Below are 18961 nucleotides of genomic sequence, written 5' to 3' on the forward strand. Positions count from 1 at the left end.
TGTCTCTTGCTCAAGTGCCTATTATTCACGTCAGAGCTTAGATTAGCAGCCTTTCTGGTCATAGATTACATAACAGACAAACGCCAACCCCATCTTCACTCTGCCGCCACATGCGCAACTCCAGCTGAATGCCCCTCCTGAGGGATCCTGAAGCCAAAACTGGTTATTCTGCTGGGACTCCTGAGGTCAGTCAGTCAGCACAAGTTGAGGGCCTCACCGAGGGTCTTCTTGCAACTGGACTGACAAAACAGGCGGCACGGTGACACAGTGGTTAACACTGCCACCTCACAGGACCAGGGATTCAGGTTCGATTCTAACCTTGGATGACTGTGTTAAGTCTGCACGTTCTCCGCGTGTCTGCGTGAGTTTCCTCTGGGTGCCCTTGTTTCCTCCCAAAGTCCAAAGTTTAGGTGGGTTGGCCATGCTAAATTGCCCCTTAGTGTCCAGTGGTTAGGGGGGGTTACAGGGGATATGGCGGGGTAGTGGGCCTGAGTGGGGTCAGTGCAGATTCGATGAGTTGAATGGCCTCCTTCTGCACCGTAGAGATTTGATGATTCTATGAACTTAGCAATTTGGGTTACCCTGATGCATTGCCATGAAATCAGATCAAAGTTTATACCTGGCAGAGAAACCTAGACAGCAGAGAACTCAGCTTTAGGTACGGCAGGCAGAGAGCTCACACAGGTTTGGGGCAGGCAGAGAGCTCACACAGGTTTGGGACGGACGGCAGAGAGCTCTCTCAGGTTTGAGATGGACGCGTAGAGAGCTCACACAGGTTTGGGATGGACAGAGAGCTCACACAGGTTTGGGACGGGCAGAGAGCTCACACAGGTTTGAGACGGGCAGAGAGCTCACACAGGTCTGGGACGGGCAGAAAGGTCACACTGGTTTGGGTCAGGCAGAGAGCTCACACTGGTTTGGGACACGCAGAGAGCTCACACAGGTTTGGAACGGGCAGAGAGCTCACACAGGTTTGGGATGGACAGAGAGCTCACACAGGTTTGAGACGGGCAGAGAGCTCACACAGGTTTGGGACACGCAGAGAGCTCACACAGGTTTGAGACGGGCAGAGAGCTCACACAGGTCTGGGACGGGCAGAAAGGTCACACTGGTTTGGGTCAGGCAGAGAGCTCACACTGGTTTGGGACACGCAGAGAGCTCACACAGGTTTGGAACGGGCAGAGAGCGCACACAGGTTTGGGACGGACGGGCAGAGAGCTCACAGAGGTTTGGGACGGGCAGAGAGCTCACACAGGTTTGGGACAGGCAGAGAGCTCTCACAGGTTTGGGACGGGCAGAGAGCTCACACAGGTTTGGGATGGACAGAGAGCTCACACAGGTTTGAGACGGGCAGAGAGCTCACACAGGTTTGGGACGGGCAGAGAGCTCACACAGGTTTGAGACGGGCAGAGAGCTCACACAGGTCTGGGACGGGCAGAAAGGTCACACTGGTTTGGGTCAGGCAGAGAGCTCACACTGGTTTGGGACACGCAGAGAGCTCACACAGGTTTGGAACGGGCAGAGAGCAGACACAGGTTTGGGACGGACGGGCAGAGAGCTCACAGAGGTTTGGGACGGGCAGAGAGCTCTCACAGGTTTGGGACGGGCAGAGAGCTCACACAGGTTTGAGACGGGCAGAGAGCTCACACAGGTTTGGGACAGGCAGAGAGCTCTCACAGGTTTGGGACGGGCAGAGAGCTCACACAGGTTTGGGACGGGCAGAGAGCTCACACAGGTTTGGGACAGGCAGAGAGCTCTCACAGGTTTGAGACGGGCAGAGAGCTCACACAGGTTTGGGTCAGGCAGAGAGCTCACACAGGTTTGGGACGGGCAGAGAGCTCACACAGGTTTGGGACAGGCAGAGAGCTCTCACAGGTTTGAGACGGGCAGAGAGCTCACACAGGTTTGAGACGGGCAGAGAGCTCACACTGGTTTGGGTCAGGCAGAGAGCTCACACAGGTTTGAGACGGGCAGAGAGCTCACACTGGTTTGGGACACGCAGAGAGCTCACACAGGTTTGGAACGGGCAGAGAGCGCACACAGGTTTGGGACGGACGGGCAGAGAGCTCACACAGGTTTGGGACGGGCAGAGAGCTCACACAGGTTTGGGACGGGCAGAGAGCTCACACAGGTTTGGGACAGGCAGAGAGCTCACACAGGTTTGGAACGGACGGGCAGAGAGCTCACACAGGTTTGGGACGGGCAGAGAGCTCACACAGGTTTGGAACGGACGGGCAGAAAGGTCACACTGGTTTGGGACAGGCAGAGAGCTCACACAGGTTTGGAACGGACGGGCAGAGAGCTCACACAGGTTTGGGACGGGCAGAGAGCTCACACAGGTTTGGAACGGACGGGCAGAGAGCTCACACAGGTTTGGGACGGACAGGCAGAGAGCTCACACAGGTTTGGGACCGGCAGAGAGCTCTCACAGGTTTGGGACGGACAGACAGCTCACACAGGTTTGGGACAGGCAGAGAGCTCGGGTTTGGGACGGGCAGAGAGCTCAGGTTTGGGATGGGCAGAGAGCTCACACAGGTTTGGGACAGGCAGAGAGCTTGGGTTTGGGATGGGCAGACAGCTCACACAGGTTTGGGACAGGCAGAGAGCTTGGGTTTGGCACGGGCAGAGAGAGCGGGTTTGGGACGGGCAGAGAGCCCGGGTTTGGGATGGGCAGACAGCTCACACAGGTTTGGGACAGGCAGAGAGCTTGGGTTTGGCACGGGCAGAGAGAGCGGGTTTGGGACGGGCAGAGAGCCCGGGTTTGGGATGGGAAGACAGCTCACACAGGTTTGGGACAGGCAGAGAGCTTGGGTTTGGCACGGGCAGAGAGAGCGGGTTTGGGACGGGCAGAGAGCCCGGGTTTGGGATGGGCAGAGAGCTCAGGTTTGTGATGGGCAGACAGAGAGCTCGGGTTTGGGTCGGGTAAAGAGCCCGGGTTTGTGATTGGCAGAGAGCTCAGGTTTGGGACGGGCAGACAGAGAGCTCAGGTCTGGGTCGGGCAGAGAGCTCGAGTTTGTGATTGGCAGAGAGCTCGTGTTTGGGTCGGGCAGAGAGCTCAGGTTTGGGACGGGCAGAGTTCACACTAGCACCCACTGTCCTTCGTCTAGTTTATGCTGTCTCTTTAGTTTGTATCAGTCATGTACTTTCGCCCTTTCCCTTGTTCATAGTCAGCCTCAATTCACTGCTCCCAAGTTTGACGATCCCCACCTGCAATAACTTCTGTTTTCACAAAGTCAGGTCATAGAATCCCTACAGTGCAGAAGGAGACCTTTCGGCCCATCGAGTCCACACCGGCCCTCTGAAACAGCACCCTACCTAGTCCCACTCCCACTCCTCCCCCTCCCCCCCCCCATCCCCTTAACCCCACCTAACCTTTGGGACACAAAGGGGCAATTTAATATGGCCAATCCACCCAACCTGCATATCTTTCGATTTTTGGAGGAAACCGGAGCACCCGGAGGAAACCCACGCAGACATGTGGAGAACGTGCAGACTCCACATAGACAGTCGCCCAAGGCAGGAATCGAACCTGGGTCCCTGGTGCTGTGATGCAGCAGTGCTAACCACTCTGCTAATCAGTTTGGGAGATCCATATATTGACTTTCACATCTTCCCTTCGCCCTCTCCAATACGCTCTCCATAGCCTCAGCGTACTAACACGTGATAACAAAACCTAGCTTTCTCTTTCAAATGCTGAGAGATGCAACAGTTCCAGAATTCATCACAGGGACTCAAATTCATTCATTCATTAAAGGTCATATGGAGTTAAGTTGCCACTCAGCCCTGATTTAACTGAATGGAGAAACAGGCTTGGGTGGGGGTTAAGCGACTTACTCTTTTTCTTATGTTCCCAGACCAGCAACCGCCTTGGATAGGAGCAGCAACAAAAAATGACATTGTGAGCCAAACAGGAATTATTTGCAGGTTGCATGATAAAAGGCAGCACTCCTGCTTATAGATCTTTGTTCAGCACTAATCATGTCAGCTTGGTTCAGTTGGTAAAGCCACTCAACTGAGTCAGAAATTTTGTGGGTTCAAAACCCATTCCAGGCCTTGAGAACATTAACTGGGCTGACACTTCAGTACACTACTGAGGGAGTGCTGCACTGTTGAGGTGACGTCTTCTGGATGAGGCATTACACCAAAGCCAGATCTGTCCCCTGAAGTGACTGCAAAAGATCCTGTAGCACTATTCGATAAAAAGAGGGAAATATCTTGGCCAGTGTGCTCTCTCAGCCAACTTTTCTTCTGCTTTTTCCTCATTTTCTGTTTATAGATCCATGTTGTTTGCACATTGGCTGCTGGATTTGCTGGGAAAAGGAGATCAGCCATTCAATTACATGATTTGACTATTTCTGATAAAGAGACGTGCTATTGAATATTTTCATCAACAGGACAGATGTAAGGAAGTTAGATTTCAAAGGGAGCAACAATTTATATTACATGAGAAATAGGCCACACTTGGAGTATAATGTTCAATTCTGGCCGCCACACTACCAGAAGGATGTGGAGGCTTTAGAGAGGGTGCAGAAGAGATTTACCAGGATGTTGCCTGGTATGGAGGGCATTAGCTATGAAGAGCGGTTGAATAAACTCGGATTGTTCTCACTGGAACGACGGAGGTTGAGGGGCGACCTGATAGAGGTCTACAAAATTATGAGGGGCATAGTCAGAGTGAATAGTCAGAGGCTTTTCCCCAGGGTAGAGTGGCCAATTACTAAGGGGCATAGGTTTAAGGTGCGAGGGACAAGGTTTAGAGGAGATGTACGAGTCAAGTTTTTTTACACAGGGTAGTGGGTGTCTGAAACTCGCTGCCGGAGGAGGTGGTGGAAGCAGGGACGATAGTGACATTTAAGGGGCATCTTGACAAATACAGGAATAGGATGGGAATAGAGGGATACGGACCCAGGAAGTGTAGAAGATTTTAGTTTGGAGGGGCAGCATGGTCGGCATGGGCTTGGAGGACCAAAGAGCCTGTTCCTGGGCTGTACATTTCTTTGTTCTTTGTTAAAAGGGTGGCGATTGGTTGTCAAGTTGGTTGAGTGTGCAAAGAATTACACTAATAATCAATTTACGATAATCAGGCTGATAATGGGCTCACTTACTCTTACTCAAAGCTACTTATATTAAAATGCAGGGACCTGTACTCTGCAGGAAAAAAGGAACATGTCCAGGCATTGTGCCTTTTTTGAATGAAACAGAAGAGTGGTGGCAATGGAAATGACTCTGCCAATTAGAGTTGACTTGCCAATGAATCAACACATCTTTCATCTGCAATATGTGTTGTTTTTCCCTTTGAAATTTGTCATTCTTGCATCTGTCATGAGGAGTCCAAGACAAAAACTTTAACAGCCTGTCTCTTTTTTAAGCAATATTCAAGTTCTGTAAAACCAAGCTGTTACTTGATCCTCCCCGTGGTAATGCAGTTTCAAAGTATAAGTTCCCATTTGTGTCACTTGTTTTTGTGATGTTGACATACGGACAAGAAGTTAATATGTAATGAAAATTTGTCTCAGAGAGGCATGACAACCCCAGGCTGGTTGTTGTTTTCACTTGACCCATAACCATAAAATTCGGGGACTAAAAATAGCAGCAGCAGATGAACAATAATTATTCAAAGTAACGACTTGAGATTTGAAAGCTAATTTTTCAGGCCTTATTATCTATGCTTATTCAATACAATGAACCATCGCTCTATAGTGAGGATTCCATTATGCATTGATAAATAATGTCAGTAGGCAATTTTAACAATTCCTCCCTGTAGCCTTACAAATGTCAGGAAGTAGAAGGATGGTCAAATTCATACCAATGAAGTTGCTGCATTTTAAGTCTCCCCTAATAGTTTAACAAGGTTGCTCAGCATGTAGGTGGCTCCTGTATGGTAAAGGGATTGTAGGATTGTTTCGCCACTCTATTGAGTTGCCTCATCTTTGTCAAGGCACAAGTATGGGTGTTATTGTTAGCTTCAGTGCTGACTAGTTGGTGATTGAATTTTACTTTCAAAAGAGAATCATGATTCAGCTTGGCTATTGAATTGTCTACTGACATTGAGGACGCTCACCTTTGAAAATGGCTGTGAGAAAAATCGTAGAGGAATCCGAGCCTTGTGAAACAAAGGCATAGAATTCCTACAATGCAAAAGGAGGCCACTCGGCCCATCGAGTATGCACCAACCCTCTGAAAGAGCACCTCACCAAGGTCCAATCCCCCACCCTATCCCTGTAACCCCACCTAGGGGCAGTTTAGCATGGCCAATCTGCCTAACCTGCACATCTTTGGACTGTTGGAGGAAACTGGAGCACCCGGAGGAAACCCACGCAGACACAGGAAGAATGTACAAACTCCACACAGACAGATCGAACCCGGATCTCTGGCTCTGTAAGGCAGCAGTGCAAACCACTGTGCCACCATTCAGCATTCCGGAATCCCGCCTTCATTAAGGGAGGGGAAAATGTGGAAAAGAGGGAAAATAAATATGCAATTGGTAAAAACATAACAGAAAGCAAACGATGATCAAGATTTGTGTACCTTTCCTTCATAAGTGTTAGGACATAAATATCCAGGATAGGAAAAGACCTTTTGTCCATCAGAACATACCCTCCACTATTGTAAACCTCAAAGCACAGTAGCACAGTGGTTAGCACAGTTGCTCCACAGCGCCAGGGACCTGGATTTGATTCTCAGCTCAAGTCATTGTCTGTGCGGAGTCTGCACGTTCTCCCCGTGTCTGCATGGGTTTCCTCTGGGTGCTCCTGTTTCCTCCACAGACTAAAGATGTGCAGGTTAAGTGGATTGACCATGCTAAATTGCCCTTGGTGTCCAAAAAAAAGGTTAGGTGGGGTTACGGGGATAGGGAGGAGGTGTGTGTGGGCTTAAGTGGGATGCTCTTTCCAAGGGCCGATGAAGACTCGATGGGCCGAATGGTCTCCTTCTACACTGTAAATTCTATGATTCAAAGTTCAGCCTCCAGTGCCTTAACTTCCTATCAATATTTATCCTGTGGTAAAATCTCTATTGGATCTCATTCTTTCAATAGTTTATCTCTTCTATTAAGACTCATTCATACAGAATTCTAAATTATTCCTCTATTACCTTAACTCTCATTTAGTCCCTTAACTTGACCATTGTATTACCCTCTTCAAGTTTCCTAGTCTTGCATTATCCCTCCCCGGCCTCTGCTTTCCAACTGTTTAGGTAAAGTGGTTTTCCTAATATCTGTTTGAAAACTATTCTTTGTTAAAAGAAGCACTGATTGTAACATAGATATCTTTAACGCAAGCAACTCAATCTACCTTTTCTGCAAATTATGAAACATTTTAACAACATCATGATTGGGCGGGATTCTCCGACCCCCGACGGGCTGGATAATCGCCCGGGGGGGGGGGGGGGGGGGTAGTCACTCATTTTTGGCCAGTCCCGCCAGCGTATATTACACCAGATCCGTACCAGCAGGACCTGGCTCTGCGGGCGGCCTTCGGAGTCCTCGGGAGGGGAGGGGGTGCGCGGGGGGATCTGGCCCCGGGGGGCCCCCCCACAGTGGCCTGGCCCTCGATCGGGGCCCACCGCTATGGGAGAACTCCTTCCCGCCACGCCGGCCGCTGTAAAGGTCCACCAGGGCCGGCGCAGAGAGGAACCCCCCTGCGCATGCGCTGGGGTGGCGCCAGTACATGCTGGTTCTCCCGCGCATGCGCCAACTCGCGCTGGCCGGCGGAGGCCCTTTGGCGCCGGTTGGCGTGGTGCCAAGCCCTTCGGCGCTGTTTGTCGTGGCGCCAACCCCGCGGGCCTAGCCCCTGAAGGTGCAGAGAATTCCGCACCTTCCGGGCAGCCCGACAACTGAGTGGTTCACGCCACTCCTCAGCGCCGGTACGGCCCGCCCCAACAGATAGTGGAGAATCCCGCCCATTTTTAATTCAGTATTTCCAAAGCCAAATTATTTAAGCAAATTCACACATAACTTTGTTATAAAGATGAACTGAGATCCTGCGATAACTTTTCTGATATATGTTGTTATCCATTTTTGCACACAAAAAAACCTTCATTTTATGTCTCAGCTGTCAAGAACCAGGCTACAGGCCACTACATTCTGAATGGCAAAGGGGACAAATCCAAGACAAAGGTTTTTATTGAACTGGGCATAGAGTGGGCATACACCTTGGAAGATGACATAGAAACCCTTCATACAGATGGTCCTTTGCACGATCCTGTTGTGGTTCTGGTGAGTGACTCTCCTGTCGTTTTATTCAGTACGAGAATTTTGTCAAGGCTAACAACTTCAGACAATTGGATATTATCATGACCTCCAGGTACGTACATAACTAATCCCCAGCTCCTAACAGGAGGCTGGTCACAAAGTGAATGCAGTGTAGAACTTAGCCACTGCAGTCTCGCGTATTTCTTCCCATGACCCACACTATGTCCAATAGATACAACCTTGTATTACAATCATTGGTGTAAGGGAAGTTCTTTTTTGTTATTCATTCATGGGATGTGGGCGTCGCTGGGTCAGCATTTATTGTCCATTCCTGAGGGTATTTAAGAGTCAGCCACATTGCTGTGGGTCTGGAGTCACATGTAGGCCAGACCAGGTAAGGGTGACAGATTTCTTTCCCCTAAAGGACATTAGTGAACCAGTTGGGTTTTTACAACAATCGACAATGGCCTTCATTAGACTTTCAATTCCAGTTTCTTTTTTAAATTCAAATTCCACCTGCCCTGGTGGGATTTGAACCCATGTCCCCAGAGCATGATTCTAGGCTTCTGGATTGCTAGTCCAGTGACACTATGCCGCTGCCTCCCCTTCTAACTGGGTATAAAGATTTCAGACCTTTGTGCTTCCTAGATCAGGAAGGCCAATGCTGGAGAGCTGTGTATGCAGTGTTTTGTCCATTGAGTAATTCAGATTTTGCAGTGTAGCTGTTCACATTTTATGCAATTTTAAACTTTCTGCAGAGGAGAGAAGGTTGCAGTTTATATTAACCTGTCCCTGAATGCCATGGAGGGAGAATCCCTCACATTAGTTCTTGAATTACAGCAGTTTACATTTCCCACCACAGCAGATGTTGAAATTTGACCTGAATAAAAATCTGGAATTAAAACCATTGTCGATTGTCGTAAAAACCCACCCGAGTTCACGAATGTCCTTCAGGGAAGGAAATCTGCCATCCTTACCTGGTCTGGCCTACATGTGATTGTAGATCCACAGCAACGTGGTTGACTCTAAAATGCCCTCTGAAATGGCCACTCAGTTCAAGGGCAATAAGCGATGGGCAATAAATGCAGGCCCAGCCAGCGATGCCCACAAACCATGAATTAATTTGTAAAAATGCATTTAGTGTGGTAAAACACCCAAGTAGATCCAGTCGCGTGTAATCAGATAAACATTTGCAATGAGTCAATAAAGTAGACACAAGAGCATGCAACAAAAAGCTTGGTTAGTGAGGTAATAGGTTTTAAGCAGCAGCTTAGAGGTTGAGAGACAGATGGAGCAATGGAAAGGTTGGGAAGGGAATCCCAGAGCTTACGACCGAGAAAGCTGAAGGCACAATTGAAAATGATGGGGCGTATGAAGGGGGAATGCACAAAAGGCCAGAATTGAAGGAACACAGAAGTTGCAGAAATAGGATGGAACAAGGCCGTGGGTATTTGAACATAAGGAATTCTATAATCAAAGTATTTGACTGATTGAAATCCAGTGTCGGCCAGCAAGTACAGGGTGATGGGTGAATGGGACCTGGTGAGAGTTATGCTGTGGACTGCAGAGTTTTGAACAAGCTCAAGTTTATTGAGGTTGGAGAGCTAGAGGCTCGCAAGGACAACATTGGATATTCAGGTTTTCACCAGCAAATCAAAGGTGGACAATGGAAATGGAGCCTTGGCAATGGAGAGAGCACGGAAAGCTGAACTCAAGGGGCTATAGTTGATGAGGAGGAAGTCTGGAGTGGTTAAAATCCTGAGGTGATTGGCACAATGTGAGCTGCCCTGTGTAAATCATTCCACCACATTGAAGGCAGATACTTGGAGCAGTGAAAAGGCTAATGGGATTTTGCCCTTTATTTCAAGGACATTGAAACACCATCTGGAAAGAACATTCTTCAATTGCTTTCAGTTTTTGGCAGACACCATCTGGATTATTATGTTCAGCATTTGTTACCTAATCACACAAAATGATACAGAACAGATTGAGGCCATTCTGACCATTGTGGAACTCTTTGAAAGAGTTATCCAATTGGTCCTACTCCCATGCTCAGTCCAATATATATCACAAAAAGCAGTGATCCCAACACCAATCCCTTGGGGGCACAACTGCACCTCAGTCTGAAAAGCAACTGGTCAGCACTGCTCTTTGCTTTCTGTCTTTGAGCCAATTTTGTATCCATGCAACCACTGCCCCTTTAATCCCATAGGTATGCTGATCCACCATTTAACAGGATCAGCACTGATCTTAGAGGGGAAAGTAGACTTTGAAGTGGACTCAAATGAGATCCAAAACAATTCAGGCAAATTTAATGATGCAGATGGAATATAATGTGGGAAAATGTGAAGTTATATTTGGTAGGAAAAATAGAAAGACAATGGTGAGAGACTGGGGATTTTGAGTTAACATGAACATAGAGCAAACAATCAGGAAAGTAAATAATATGTCAGCCTTTATAACAAAGGGGCTGGAGTATAAGAGTAAAGAAGTCTTACTGCAATTGTACAGAGTTTTAGTGAGACCATGGACTGGATTCTCCCAAAATGGGACTATGTCCCCACTCCGGCATAAAAAAGCTGGTGTTTCACTCCTGAGTTTCCAGTAAAAAAGATTAGCCGATTCGTTCATCTGCAGGGGACTAGCAGGGACCCAGAGTGATTCACGCAGCTTTGGCTGCGGATACGGGCCCCCGCACCTCTGGCCTGGAGTCCGCGGATATGCACGGTGGCGGCCTCCAGCGGCCACGCTGAGCGCCATGGCGCACTCGGACCGCGGAGGCAGCTGAAAAATGTAGGTCCCCCTGATCGGCCACGCGCCCGAAGATCTGTCTGACCCAATCTGTCCCGCGGCCGCCTATAAGAACCCCCCCCTCCCCCCCAGGTGCCCGACCCCCGCGTGCCACCCCCCCCCCCCTTCCCCCAACCAGGGCGGCTGCGGACTGAGTCCCCAGCCGCCACGAGAGGTTCCTGAAAGGTGATTGGTGGTTAGAACCACGTCAGGAACTCGGCCAGGTGGGAGCGGAGAATCGCTGGGTGGGCCTCTGGCATTGGTCCCACAGCCACCTGGAGTACTCCAAACATGCCAATTCTTGGGTCCCGGAGAATCGCCGGGCTCGATTTCGGCATGAAAGTTGATTCTCCGCCCCCATGCGAAACACGATTTTCATCGCGGGGCTGCGGAGGATCCAGCTCCAAACCTAGAGTGCTGCATTATTTTGGTCTCCTTACCTAAGGAAGGATAACTTGCCTCAGAAGAAGTGCAGCAAAGGTTTATATAATAACCCTTATGAGACCCACAGGGGCACATCGATCAATCTCCCATGGTACAAGTAGAATATGAGGTTCCCCACTCGTGGCCATCCCAGCTGGGGCTCGTAAACCAGCCTTTTAAATGCAGGCCAGGACTGCGACCAACACTTCCAGTAGTCCCGACTGGGACCTTTGGGTTGTAAGCAGCCTTTCCTTTATGTTAACTAAATAAATTTTCTTTAACTTATCATCTTGGGCCTCCTGAGCTTTTATGGTTCACTTAACCTATTCCTGTGATAACGGGATTGTGCCATTGCCATGTGAGGAGGGATTGAGAAGCCTATATTCCCAAATTTAGAAGAATAAGCGGTGACCTTATTAAAGCATAGAAAATGTTGAGGGGCTTGGCAGGGTAGTGGCTGGGAGAATCCCAAATCCTGACTGGGTTTGTTTAGAACCAGCTATCACTGTCTCAGAATAAGGCTTTGGCCTTTTAGGACTGAAATGAGGAGAAATCATCTCACTCAAAATATTGCAAACCTTTGTAATGCTCGATTCTGGAGAGCAGTGAATGCTCAATATTTAAATATATTCCGGTCAAGTATCCATAGGTTTTTTTTAGATACCAAGGGAATATGGGGATAGCTCAGGAATTTCTAACTGAAGTAGAAGATCAGCCATGACCTCACGGTAGCATGGTGGTTAGCATCAATGCTTCACAGCTCCAGGGTCCCAGGTTCGATTCCCGGCTGGGTCACTGTCTGTGTGGAGTCTGCACGTCCTCCCTGTGTGTGCGTGGGTTTCCTCCGGGTGCTCCGGTTTCCTCCCACAGTCCAAAGATGTGCGGGTTAGGTGGATTGGCCATGCTAAAATTGCCAGTAGTGTAAGGTTAATGGGGGTATTGTTGGGTTACGGGTATACGGGTTACGTGAGTTTAAGTGGGGTGATCATTGCTCGGCACAACATCGAGGGCCGAAGGGCCTGTTCTGTGCTGTACTGTTCTATGTTCTATGTTCTATGACCCTTAGGCTTAAGGTGCTGCAGGGACTACTCCTATCGCTTATGTGTTTATGTGGAATTTTATCCAATGCCTTTTGAAAATCCACATGCATCAACCATATTACCCACATCCACTGTCCCTGTTACTTCAGCAATGAAATTAATCGCGTTAGTCAAAAACGATTAGCCTTTAGCAAATCAGTGCTGGCTTTAATTTATTAACCCACAACTTTACAGGTATTAGTTCTTCTGCATCATTGTCTTTAAAGATTGCCGTATTGCTGATGTTACACTGTCTGGCCTGTAGATGCCAGCTGTATCCCCACTCCATTTTTGAAGAGGGATGTAACATTTGCAATCCTCCAGTCTTCAGGCATCACCATACCTAAGGATGATCGGAAGGCCAGTCACTGCACAATTCTCACCCTTCAAAATCGACTGGGTGACTTTTTCTTGTTGTTGCGCTCGATCAAACTTTTGACTATTTTTCTATTATCTTTAATCTATTTTCACCCTATTGAGTTTATCTCCTATCTCCTTCAGTTTGGTTTGGAAGAAACCTCTTCCTTTGTGAAGATAGATACAAAGTACTCATTTAATTCCTCAGTTATGCCCTCTTTTCCACAAGAAGCTGCTCTATTCAGTCCCTAATCAACCCAACCATCCTTTGATTGTTCTGTTCGTATGTATGTATTGATAAAGGCTTTGGGTTCCCTTCTAAGTTATAGAAACATAGGAATTAGGAGCAGAAGTAGGCAATTCAGCCCTTCGAGCTTTCTTCGCCTTCAATCAGATCATAGCCGATCTCTTCCTGGTCTCAAATCCACCTCCCCACCTGTTCCCCATATCACTTTAACCAGTTTTTAAAATCAGAAATATATCTATCTCCTTCTTGAAATCGTTTAATGACTCCGATTCCAGCGCACTATGGAGCAGTGAGTTCCACAAATTTACCACCTTCTGCGGCAAGTAGTTCCTCCTCATCTCAGTTCTAAATTTACCACCTCTCAAATATCTGTGACCACTCGTTCTAGATATCCTTTAATATATTCTCGTACACACTCTTTGCCCCTTTTATTTCCCTTTTCAGGTGTCTCTGGTATATTTTGTTCTTAACTGAACTAGCAATCTAATATTTATCATAAGATTTATTTTTCTGTTGCATTGTAATCTCTGAATCCCTCATCATCCAGGAAGACCTAGTTTTGGCCCAGATTTTCACCACATTGGGTCAGGCCCAGAGCCCACATGCAGTACTCCTGCCCTTGCCAGCTCAATGCTGGGCTGGGCATCTGGCAACTGCATCAAAAGAAGCAGAGACCCATTTTTCCATATGGCCTCATCATGAATCCTTGGTTGAATTCCAAGAATGACTAATGCACTCAACTCCACAGGCAATGTCCCTTCAGTAGGCATGGGAGTGAGGGCTATTGTTTGAATGACATCTCATATACATTGTGATAAGTTATATATTTCTTTGTGGTTTGTGTATTTATTTGCACAGCATTAAGAGGTGTGAAGTGCAAACGAAACTAGTGACATTGATACTGTGAATGACTGTAGTTGATTGATATTTTGAAGAAGTTGTAAGCTAAGCAGTATTTTCAAAGTATCTTTTCAAAGCCTCTGCATATGTTGTTAGTTTCAGGATCACTTCAAAGTCTTGCCAGACTTGCCAATGACACATTGATTCTGTAAAAAGTGGATACTGGAAAGGAGAAGGCAGAGGATGCATATGGGGGGCATGGTAGCTATGGGGTTTTATGGAGTATAGGAGGGATATATGAGGGGGTATGTGAGGGAGAATAGAGGATATAAAGATGCATGAGGGTATGAAGCAGCATAGATGAGGCATGAGGAATATGAGGGATATGGAAATGGCGTGAGGGGGGAGATGAGGGACATGGTCTTCAGGACCTGACAGTACTGAATGTATGGGTAAATGTCCCAGTAAACAGAAGCAGGTGTTGCAGGATGCCGGCCTCGCCATCCACCCACCTTTGTTGACCCCTCACGTGTGCCTCCGGAGGCGACGGGCCAAACTCAATCCCACCCTGCCTTCCCGGAGTGCAAGTACAATGGGTCCTCCTTAATGGAGACCGGTTTGTGGAGTTGGGAATTTTTCTGATTACTGCTTCCTATTCCCTTCATTTACTTCCTGGCCCTTTGCATAACTGTTCTAAACATTGTGAAAACTGTTCATCAAATGCTGTATCGATTGAAACAGAACCACTTTGTTCACCAGAACTAGATCCAACACTGCTTTCTTCCTAAGTCATACACACACAAAACTTTAACTCTGTCTCTCCACAGATACTGCCAGACCTGATGATTTCCTCCAGCATTTCTTGGTTCTAATATCTGCTTCCATCCTTATTAAACTGAAAACATACTGATGAAGGAAGTTCTCTATATGCATCTCAGAAATTCCTCTACCTCTTTACTCGCTACACTTTTATTTACAGAGTCTACACTAGGATAAATAAAGTCTTCCATTATCACTATTCTACATCTCTTGAATTTACTGCGTTTTACCTGAAAATGTACTCTGTTATCTCCTTCTGGCCTTTTGATGGTCTTTGATTTACATCCGCTAGTATAATAGCTGAGGTCTTGAGGTGCAGTTGGTGGTATCTCTGTCTCTGGTTTCAAACCCCACTCCAGCAGTGGGGTCTTCCGATTACTCCTGCCAGCAGGATTTACTAGTGCCACCAAAGTCGATGGACTTTTGGCTAGCTCGCCATATCTGCCACGGTGGGGCTAGAAAGTCCCGACCCATGACTTGATGCCAAGAAAGGTGTGATCATAAATGTGGCCAAACAAATTGAGAATCAACTTGTAAATCTTTCCAACACATGCCAATTGCAGGGTCTACAACAGTGGGTGAGACTTCTAATCAGCCAAGTGATGAAAAGAAATTGGAGCCACTGCCATTACTGTCAATAGCTCCAGGCTAACATGTATGTAAAAGTGTGTTGCGACACCGGAGAATCGAATGCCGGCAGCGTGGCCCGATTGCGGGGATTCTCCGGCCCGGCCCCGGGCTGGGAGAATCCCGCCCATAGTCTGCAAATTAGAATGCGACGATTTTAGACATAGATGAGGAGGAATTACTTAACTCAAAGTATTGGGAACCTGTTTAATCTTTAAAATTTATCATCAAAGAGAGTTCTGCAGGCTCAGCCATTGAGCATATTCAAAACAGATGCAGGAAGACGGAATTGAATTTTAAAAAAACCTTTCTGGGTCAGCGCGCTGACGTCAGGAGGAGGCGGTTTTTTTCTCTGGACTGATGAGCGGGTACGCTTGCGCAGCCATCATTTTTAAAGCCGCTCACAGCCGGCATTTTTAAAAGTCGCCTGCTGCAGCTGTTGCGCCTGAATTCAGACGATCGGGAACACTGCAATGGATGGCTCCACGACCTTCCCGACACCCGCCCGCGATCCACCCGCAGGTCGCTATCCCCACTTGCCTGTGCTATCATGTTCCTCAATTTTAACCAAATTCGTCCATGAACCTGCAAGTATATCATGCCTTTCAAATAGTGCAGCAATATCGTTGCACTGCGCCTGCCACCCTGTGTCCTTTATTTGCCTATTATCCCTGCACATTTTGCAGTCAGGAACATTGAATACCCATTCTTTTCCTTGTTGGAGGTAGGTGTCCATTACTGCCATTATATCATAATGATATGTAGCAGCTCACCAGCCATATTCATCACACTGTCCATTTACATGCATATATTCTACACCCATCTTGGTCTGCTTCACGTACCACCCTGTCTGATCCTCCTGTTTCCAAACAACTCTTTTTTTTCTAATTTTGTTTGTTTCTGTCACTTTTCTGCAACTTGTATCTCACCGGTAATGGTTCATCCTGCTGCCTACCTCCTATCAATTTGGTTTAAAACCTCCCCTAAAACCTAGTTAATTGCTCCACGTAGACGCGAGTTTCAGTCCAGTTGCGGTGCATCCCATCTAACTTAATAGGTCCCGAGACTGTCCCTGAACTGGTCTCAATGCCCCAGGAATCTGTCTCCTGCACCATTTCTGTAGCTACGCATTAGTCTGTACTATCCTAGTGCACATAATAATAATCTTTCTTGGTGTCACAAATAGGCTTACATTAACACTGTAATGAAGTTTCTGTGAAAATCCACTAGTCATCGCATTCCGGTGCCTATTCGGGTACACGCGAGGAATTCAGAATGTCCAATTCACCTATCAAGCATGTCTTTCGGGACTTGTGGAAGGAAACCGGAGGAAACCCACGCAGACACGGGGAGAACGTGCGGACTCTGCACAGACAGTGACCCAAGCAGGGAATCGAACCCGGGTCCCTGATGCTGTGAAGCAACAGTGCTAACCACTGGTACACATAGTAGCATGTGCCACTGGGAGTTATGCAGAGATTAATACTTTTAATAACCTGCTCTTTAGCTTCTTCTCTAATTCCTGAATGTCTGTATGTAGAACATTGACCCTTTTCCTATTTATAGTGTTAGCTTCAGCATGCAAAATGTTCTGTTCAGTTCATTGATGTCATTTATCCTGGTTCCAGGGAGGTAACATACCATGCAAGATTCATACTGACAGTTACAGAAATGTATGTCCAAACCCTGACAGGTGAATTCCCTATGACATTTAACATTTTGCTGTGCCCGCCTTACACTCATTTTCACCATGGTAGCATGAAAGTGATGTAGAGTTCATCCACCATTCCCCTCCAGCCCACATTCCCGCTCCCAGAATGGTATCACCAGCTTCACTGATTTTTAGTGATGGAAACTGGTTTGAAACAGCGGTGCTTCTAGAGGATTTTTGTAGTGACTACTTCTTCCTATCCTGCCATGTGGCCACTTACTTACTATCTTCCTTAAATCTCTGCACCTGCAGTGTGACTTCCTCCTGGAATGATAATTCCAAGAAATTCCCAGCCTTCCAGATTCCCTGATCCTCAAGCTTGGAGCAAATGGAGGTACTTTGTGAAGTTATCTGAGACAATGGAGTGTACAAATTTTTGTTTGATGCAATTTGCATAGTTACAATTTTGGCATTCTCTGATTAGTTAATTTTAGTTATATTCCCTGGATCTAATTAATTATTATACTTCTTGTATAATTCCTTATTTACTCTTGCCTCTTGGCATAAATTACTTAGCACCTCCATCCTTTTCTACATTGAATTCCCACTCTCACCAAATTCTCATTGTCATTCTCGTCAGTAAGCCACTCCATCTAGCAGATCCACCAAACTCACCCAGCTATGCTTTTGAGTTATAGGCCTTGGCACAACACTAATTCATATAATGATACCAGTGCTTAGAAAATTAAATTATCTCACGGCGCCGAGGTCCCAGGTTCGATGCCGGCTCTGGGTCACTGTCCATGTGGAGTTTGCACATTCTCCCCGTGTTTGCGTGGGTTTCGCCCCCACAACCCAAATATGTTCTGGCTAGGTGGATTGGCCATGCTAAATTGCCCCTTAATTGGAAAAAATGAATTGGGTACTCTAAATTTTAAAAAAAAGAAAGTTAACTTATGAGGACAGATTTAAAGATTTGGCCTGTATTCCCTTGGCTGCACAAGATTGAAGGGTGATCTGATCAAGGCGTGTACAATGTCACCAGGATTTGAAAAGGTGAATTCGGAGCAACTATTTTATCTAGTGGGGACATCAAGAGCAAGGGGACTTCATCTTAAAATTATTGTTCGACCATTTAGGAGAGAAATTGGGAAGCACGTTTTTATGCAAGTGTTGGTCAAATATGGAATTCTTTCCCTCAAAAGGCTGCGGATGTCAGGATAACTGAAGCTGGCTGAGATAAATGGAGTTAAGATAAACCATAACCTGTTTGAATAATAGAGCAAGCTTGAGAGGCAGAAAGGCAACTTCTCTTCCCCTAATCCTTTTTTTCTATGAGACATGAGGCAACGGCTGCAGGAAGCGGACGCTGACAATGCAAACACACCCTCTTCAAATTCACCCTGACGAGGTTGCAGAGAGGTAAACCATTGCTGGAGATCCATATTTCAAACTATTAGAGCCACTGTTCAGTGGGGCATGCTGTATGCCCGTGCTGTGGATGAATAATACTTTGTATTTGTTTGGGGAATGTGAGTATTGCTGGCAAGGTTGGCATTTGTTTCCCATCCTTAATTGTCCTTTAGAAGTTGGTAGTGAGTAGCAAAATATAGGAATGCTATGCTACTCATGAGGAGCTCTCCATACCTAATACCCTCCTGTACTTTTCAATTATTTAATCAGCCCCCAGTAATTATTAACTAACGGTAATTTATGCAAGGCTCTCGTTAAGATCAATGTGAATTAATCAATGACAGCATTGAATGATTAAAAGTAAATCATTTTTGAATAACTTGATTGAGTCCTTTGATGAAGTAAGAGAGAGTTGATGAAGATAATGTTGTGAATATGGATTTTCAAAAGGCACTTTATAAAGCCCCACATAATAGATTTGTTAGCAAAATTGAAGTCCAAAGAATAATAATAATCGCTTATTG

General features: G+C 46.8%; 1 protein-coding gene across 3 annotated transcripts in view; it reads left to right on the plus strand.

Moving 5' to 3' along the window:
• adamts3 (ADAM metallopeptidase with thrombospondin type 1 motif, 3) overlaps window positions 1–18961 on the plus strand; it is a 274671-nt gene that overhangs the window by 239561 nt on the left and 16149 nt on the right. For all 3 annotated transcript variants that reach the window (XM_038804456.1, XM_038804457.1, XM_038804458.1), the window contains one exon: window positions 8052–8215. In XM_038804456.1, the coding sequence (XP_038660384.1) occupies window positions 8052–8215 (164 nt within the window). The remainder of the gene's footprint in view (window positions 1–8051; window positions 8216–18961) is intronic.

This window comes from Scyliorhinus canicula, chromosome 8 (assembly GCF_902713615.1).
Source record: "Scyliorhinus canicula chromosome 8, sScyCan1.1, whole genome shotgun sequence".
Classification (NCBI taxonomy): Eukaryota; Metazoa; Chordata; class Chondrichthyes; order Carcharhiniformes; family Scyliorhinidae; genus Scyliorhinus; species Scyliorhinus canicula.